At 38.3% G+C, this 7,529-nt stretch overlaps 2 protein-coding genes across 5 annotated transcripts in view; both read right to left on the bottom strand.

Moving 5' to 3' along the window:
* Positions 1-2,405: 2,405 nt before the first annotated feature.
* On the bottom strand, positions 2,406-4,025 carry ptrhd1 (peptidyl-tRNA hydrolase domain containing 1). Its single transcript, XM_084953114.1, has 2 exons — positions 3,777-4,025; positions 2,406-2,866 (listed from the first exon to the last, which is right to left on the bottom strand). Exons 1-2 carry the CDS (start codon positions 3,984-3,986, stop codon positions 2,696-2,698), a joined length of 381 nt encoding a protein of 126 aa, XP_084809240.1. The 5' UTR covers positions 3,987-4,025; the 3' UTR covers positions 2,406-2,695.
* Positions 4,026-5,333: 1,308 nt separating this feature from the next.
* fam184ab (family with sequence similarity 184 member Ab) overlaps positions 5,334-7,529 on the bottom strand; it is a 201,699-nt gene continuing 199,503 nt past the window's right edge. For all 4 annotated transcript variants that reach the window (XM_084953110.1, XM_084953112.1, XM_084953111.1 and 1 more), the window contains one exon: positions 5,334-6,367. In XM_084953110.1, the coding sequence (XP_084809236.1) occupies positions 6,286-6,367 (82 nt within the window). In that variant the 3' untranslated portion in view covers positions 5,334-6,285. The remainder of the gene's footprint in view (positions 6,368-7,529) is intronic.

Raw genomic sequence — 7,529 nt, 5'->3', positions numbered from 1 at the left:
GTTTCTGTCAGACCTCTAGTTTATTGTCAGAGTGATTCAGTTAAGAGTTATTGTGATCTTCTGACCTTTTCTACGTGTACTTTATGAGTGAAAACGCTAAGTTTAAACTGTACCTTGTGTAGAGTATAGGGTCAGAGGTGGACGGTTAGCTGTAGCTATTAACTGTCCTGCAGCTGCTCAGTTTCTGCATTGCCTGTATCAGATAAAAATATTTTAATTACTTTTTAAAAATGGTTGAAGTTCATTTTCTAATGATGTTCTATTGATGTTATTACGGGGATGTTATTAGGTCCATTGTCTACTTCTGCAGGTTGGAAAAACAGTAAACAGACGTGGGATAAGAAACAGGAGCGTATTCAAAATGAGAAATTACTTGATGTAAATATAATTTTTATTAAATTTTAATTTCTGCAGTTTTCAGGTGAGGAGTCTACAGTGTCCAAGGCTCAAGTGTGTTCTTTTTCTCTTTTGTCATTCATGAGGTTTTGCTCTTATTCGTCACCAGAGATGGGTAGTAAAGTAATTAGATTACTGTTACTTTCCTGTAAGCACGCTGTGTTACTGCGTTACTGCGTTACTAAACCGTGATTTTGTTTGCGAGAGTGTCTCAAATGATGTATGAGTGTGCGACGTCCGTGGCAGCAACAGACCCTTGTGCAGATCAACGATGCATAATATGGAGTGCACGAGTACGACCGCGCAGCTTTTAAAGTGTGTACTGACATTACTGTGAGTTTGATTCGGTAAACAGTTACAAAAACATTAGCGTCCACTGTACACTCTGCGTGGGAAGAAACTAAGTAATAAAGTAATTAATTACTTTTGAAAATAGGTAATCAGTAAAGTAACTGGATTACTTTCTTGGAGAAGTAATCGGTAATTAGTAACTAATTACTATTTTTAAGTAACTTGACCAACACTGTTCGTTACACTGGGCGAGACGGTCAGCATGGAGTTCACTGTCAGCGTTTGGCAGCACACTGGCTGATCAAACTTTACAGACAGCTTTGAAGTAACGTATAAATCTAAAGGCAGCAGACATTTACTTAATTTCTTACTTAGTACATTAACTGAAGAACATAAAAACAACTAAAACAAACAAGAAAAATATAGTTGTTTTTTTCAAATGTATAACAAAAATGTCAGAAAATATCTAAATGTATAGAAAAAAAACTACAATCAAAAGATTCACATTTCTGAGAAAAAAATCTCAAATTCAGTGGTAAAATATTACAAATTTACAAGAAAAAAAGGGGCAAATTTCTCAGAGTCCTTTTTAAAGCTTCAGCTTTGTGTGTCAAGATTTGCTGGATCTCATTTGTGATTTCCAGTAATAATAATCATTTTAAAAGAAGCCAGGCTTTGTGGGACAATTTTATAGGGAAAAATTTATATTAATTTATATATTTTTTTTAAAACTTTATGCTTGCATTTATTTCTGTGTGAGGTTCTAAGTTATTCAATGTGTTTATTATAAAATGCAAGTGTGATACCTGCATGTTCAGCAATTTGTCTGCAAGTGACTGATTATGGGAAAAAATCCAAATCAAAAAATCTAATTCACATTAAAACAACTTACCTGAAATGGTCATTTTTATTTAGTTTCTTACGTTTTTGTTTCTGGTATCCATTAGACTGAAATAAACAGATTAAAACTCAGGTCAGAAAGAAACAGGCTTTCAGATCATTTTTAAATGATTAAAGGAAATTCTATGATATTATGAGACGACTTTCTCATATTTAATCAATCAAATAACTGCAAGACAAATAAACTGACCTGCAGTGTGTACAGAGAGGTTGATTCAGAGTTGCTTAGTCTTGCTACAATGACTCATTAACAATGAACAGGTAGTGCAGGGCCTGTGATTGGACACACACTCTGAACCTTATCGGCTCATTGAACGTGAGCTGATAACTTGGCCAGCTGTTAGTCAGTTTATAGATTAAGCAGATGAGATAACTTTAAATTCTTGGATTCTTTCTTCTGTTTCTTTTTTAAATCCCAGAAAAAAGCCTGGATACCTTTAGAGCTTTGGGGCACTAGCAGAAAATAAATAAATAAAGATTTTCAATTTTTTAGCATTAATTTAACACTGAGACATGCATTTCAGGTTAACTGGTGTTTTTAAATTGGCTATAGATGTCTCTATCTCTTTGGATTGGCTCTTTGGTGACTTGAGACTTGACTTTACCTGGTAACATCTGGGATGGGCTCCAGTTGTGATATGAATTTAGATAAAAGAGTGTAAAACAGATAAATATTGTTCAAATCTTCCGGTGAAACATCAGCTGGCAAGAGCTCCAGTTATAGAACAGTGCAGACATGTAAATCCACACTCATCAGTATAGCGGCATAAATTTCATCTTCAAACAGAGGATTCACAATATGATAACATACACCTGAGTTACACTGCATTAAACAGGAATGGTTTATTTAGATGAGCAATGAGAACCAGCTGATTCCAGTGAGATAAGGGATTTTTGTTGGCGTCTCATTTTGCTTTTACATCACAAACGAATGAACACAGCTTTTGTATTTTGTAAAACATCAGAACAAATAAACCCAGATTAGCAGACAGTATTTCAGATTTTAATTCTGGACAGAAAAGGGTGCAGTGCCCACTGTCCATTTTGCAGACTGCAATTTAAAATAAAAACGAGTGTCTCAGCGAGGCGGCGGTGTTTGAAGCAGAAGTCATTTGAAGAGTTTGAACTTGCGCATCAGTGGCTGGACAGTCTCTTTTGGATACGGCTTCAGGGCTAAACACGTGGGGATGTTCTCAGGCTGTTCGATCCAAAGCTTGTGGGAGACACCAGCCTGCGTCAGAGACTCGGACAGACCAGAGAGGGCAGCCTCGTCTGGAGCCTGGAGACAAAAAAAAACATACTCACACTGACGACTGCAACAGATTCCTGCAATGAAGGCCAGAGTTCTGGGAAAAAAAACACTGCAGGTCTGTCCAAACAAGAGGCTGAGACACTACATCTATTTCTATATGCACCACTTTGTTTGTCCTAACAGGCTTTGGTGGGTTTAATAAAGCAGCCCAGTAAAAACAATAGACAACAGCTGTTAAGAGTAATATTAATACACCAGCACAATGCTTTCCTTTTAAATGTAAAGGGGAACATCTTGAAAGCTGAAAACAGGCAAAATGAAAGACACCCCTTGCCAGTCTCTTAAAAATGTAATATCATATTATGTTTATAGAGAATAAATCAGCACTCTGACAATTCTTTTAAAAGTGACGTGCAATTTAAAAATATATATAATAATTGAAAAACTGGGAGAAGTTAGTAATAACACAACACACTGTAAAGCCTCCTATTGGGCCGAAGTGGACCTTTCGCCGGCTTTGGCCTCTGTGTTTGACAGCCCTGCTTCTGAGGAGAAAAATCTCTTATTGCGAACTTCTACTTGAAATTATAGTCTTTAAAAGTCTAATGAATTACAGGGAAAATGTATCTGCTAGCGCATAATTTATCACCTTATCGTAATGTGTAGGACTGGTCTTTTAATTCGGCGCTCAGCTTGATCACTCTGATATTATTATTTGTTAAAATGAAGGGTTTTAAATACTGCTAGAGAAGCAATGACTGTGAATAATAGCCATAAATCGATATTATATAGAAATGTACTGCTATTGATGATTTCAAATAAGAATGTCGACTTATAACATCTCCGTATTTAATCTGTATCGGGCGATGAACCCGCAATATGCTCCAAGAAGCTAAAGTAGCGAATTTCTGAACAGAGTTTGGCACGGCTGTCTTACCCCCAGCACCACCTTGTGCATGGAGTCCAGCTCGGACAGGTAGCGCTGTGTGTCCGGATCTCCGTAGTGCAGGTGGATGGCGGCGGTAGCGGCGTGGCAGGCCTGAGTTATCACGGCCCCCAGGGGCCAGGACAGTTTATGAACCAGATCCGAGCGGACCACTACGTACTGGACCAGCCGGCCGGGAGACCCGGCTCCTGACGCCGCCATCTTTAGCCCGGACAGGAACTCAGGCTCTGTTTATTTTCCGGGTCAAACTGTTAATAACGTGTTATGAGCAGCACTACCGCCTTCTAGCGGTCACTGCTAAGACTCCATAGTGTAGCAGCCTGTTCGTTTGGTATATGTAAGATTTTATGGTATTTATGATTGCGTTAACAAGGAAACAGCTGGGTAAACACCACAGATTTTTCCCCTTTTCTACCACACCTTATATTTCTTATTTTTCCACCTTATTTTCATCTTCTTTCTTCTATCTAAACATAAATCATAATCCTACTCATCATAAATATATATTTATAAAAACACTACAAACCATTTTATCTGTATACATATAAGAATGTGTTCTTCCTTCACCTTATCCCATTTATTTGTCCATCAAATTTCAAATGCATATACAACTGTCTGCAGATGAGCTCACCTAAATTGTGTCAATTACTTCTGTAAATAGTAAAGCCTCCTGTGATTTGATCAATTTAGCAGAAATTCAAGCTGCCAAAAACAAAATTCATAGAAACATGTTTAAGTAATAAATGATTTTAAATAACTAAGGAGATTTGAGAGCACAGGAGGACAGTAGCTACTTCTACTGCCTGTTGGGATGTTTTTGATGAACAGCCTCATTTTAAAGCGATGTTTGGCACAGCTGCATCATAAAGCCCATAAAGCTGCTCTGTCGATGATGTGATGTGATCTCATATCTCCAGTGAGCACAACAGTGTTCAAGACAACCTTAACGTCTACTTTTAATTTCTACTGAAAAGTATTTGTCTGTAGAGTCCTGCTCCCAGCATGAGGGAGTGTGTTGTGTTGTTAGACCAAACAACACAATGCATACATGTTAGGATAAATCTGTGTCTAGGCTTTGGAGGACAGTGTAAGGGTGTGACGGTGGGCTCCAGGAGGAGCAGGATAAACACTCGCGGGTGTGTTGTTGACAGCTGTGTTGTTCATAGTGAGTTATTTAAGATGTGCAAACCTTCTGCCCCAGTGCAGCACAAACTCTTAATGAAGCAGTCGTTCCACACGTCACATTGAACTGACATGTCGTTAAAATGAAGCTCTGAACTGAGGATGTCTCATTCGCTTTATAACTCGCTGCCTCGACTCCTCGCGTCTCTTCCTTTCACCCCAATCAGCCCTGTGTATTTAGAGTACCATCTCTTCCTCTGCTTTTCCATCCGTTTCCCCTCACTCCTGTATTAATTCAACAAAACTAAAAGCTTTTGGGTTTTTTTTAAATTTTTTTATACCTCATAACAAAATAAGTTAACTTCAATAATGGAAAAAAGAAAACACAAATCACCAGTTCATTAAAAAAAGACAAGCAAACGCCAGTAAATGTCACAATAATAATTTATTAAGCATACACATTATAATATAAATATAAAATATGCTATTTTTGATTTTAAAATTGGTGAGACATCATTATATCTGTGTTGAGACAGACGACCATACAAACAGGTTTTAATATTCTACCAAAATCGGCTGAAACTTCTATGCAGCTGTAACAAACTCGCCATGATGGTGCCGTCCTAAAATCAGAGCCTGTATTCACGGAGCACGCCAGAGAAGTGTAACTGATCTAGGATCAGGTCCGAAGTTAATGTCACCATAAATGAGGAGGCGAACTGGTCTTAGATCAGCCCTCCTAGTCTAAGATGCTGTATGCAGTGGGGCCCACGTACAAAGAGAGCACAATTACCTACCGTATAATTCTTTATATATAGTTCTTACTGTAGTCCAACAATGGCAATTAGCAGCATGAAAATGCACCACTCATATTTTATTCTAGTTCCAAGAAACTGCAAAAAAAGTCGAAGAGTAAAGGAATGAAATAAACATCAAACATACGGATGATCATTGTCACTGTACTACGAGAGAAACTCCTCCACAGTGAAACAATCAGAGAGAATCAAACAATCAAATCAGATCGGAGCGATGACATTTGATGTCGCGGTCGGGTTCAATTCACTTTGGTCTCGGTCAACGGCAGGAAGTGGAAAATCGTGGCGTTTCTCCCAGAAGTGGAAATCAGCGACATCAGGTTCTGTGCGTTTGATCGACACGTCGAGGAGAAGCGATTCTCAAACCAGGATTTACAGTTTCGGTCGACTGATTCCAAAGTGGATTGATCCCCGAACCGATCAATGACGATAAATAACAAATAGTTTGAAGATTTTTTCCAGTTTTTTGTTTGTTTTTTTTCATCAGTTTTTTCTTTTTCTCTTTTTTTTTTTAAAAGTTCGGTTGACATGCTGAATCGTTGTGTTTGCAGGTCTGTGGTCGATCAAAAGGAAAAGTATTGGGCGAACCACTCCTGGCGCTGAGCGTCCGGGGAGTCGATGGCAGAGTCCTTTGTTTCAGGAGGGCTTCAGGACGGACACACACAAACAGAAAGTTAAGGAAAGAGAAGTGAGAGGCTGATCGCTCAGCTCGTTTAGTCTTAAACATAAAGGGGTGAAAAGCACAAGCTTCACTTTAACGCTCTCAGATTTTTTCACACCGAAGAATCTTAAAAGTGGATGTGTTTTTATAATAATCCAACTTCAGCCTCAAATGATGACTTTCTGATTGAAAAGAAAATGATGCTCTAATGCTTTCATCTTTCAGGAAAATGGAGGTTCAGCTGAGCGGCCTTCCTCCAGTGAAGCTCCACAATCTGATCCAAAGCTAAAAACCTTTTTCCTTTTTTGCCTCCAAAATCAAAAACAAACATTCACACTCTGTTGATATTAACATGCAGAAAGAGTGGGGGACACACATTAACAACTGTGTGGAAGATGTTTGTTTTAGTAATTCGTCCGGTCTAAATACTGAAATAAATCAAACTGAGCTCTGCATCTAAAACATCAGTGACTGTGTGGTTTTGTGGAGGTTCATGCGAGACACAGTGTAGATGTTAATTTTGGACGTATTTTCCTAACTATTAAAATAAATAGCTTAGTTTGTGAACATGAGCTAGTGACGGAGCATTACCAAAGCCGATCTAACCCTACATGTAACAGGATGCCCACCTGTGCACATGTCTTCATTGTAACCAGTGATGTAACAGATGAGTTCAGTCAGTTCTTTAGTTACCACATTCCCTCCTTCCTATTGGTTGTTGTGTCGCCTGATCCTGATTTCTCCTGCTGTGTCCAATACTACGTGTGTTTTTATGTGTGTTATTTTCACTGCAGTGGCAGATTGTCTTTTACATGTTTGTTTTTAGAAAATAAAATTATTTAGACAGAAAGATAAGGGGAAATTCTGTTTCTCCTCAGACAGACCACCTAAACGTTTTTACTATCATGAATCAATAATCATTAATATTACTTTTAATTTAGCAGTTTGTGTGTCTACCTCTGATGCTTTGAGAAAATTTAACTGGGGTTTTGACCTTTTTCCACACTCCACTGGTGTTTTTGTGTGATTTAAGTTTGAAATCTGAGCGTTTGAATGTGTAATTTTCTTTTCTGTCCACAGGGGGCAGCATAACCACACGATTCAAGATGAGCCACGCCAGTGTTTGTCCTTCTCCACTCTCCATTA

This window comes from Perissodus microlepis, chromosome 15 (genome assembly GCF_051167445.1).
Source record: "Perissodus microlepis isolate ML-2025 ecotype Zambia chromosome 15, ASM5116744v1, whole genome shotgun sequence".
In the NCBI taxonomy this organism is placed as follows: Eukaryota; Metazoa; Chordata; class Actinopteri; order Cichliformes; family Cichlidae; genus Perissodus; species Perissodus microlepis.
Note: the sequence above shows the minus strand (reverse complement) of the source record. Positions and strands in the feature narration are given on the sequence as shown.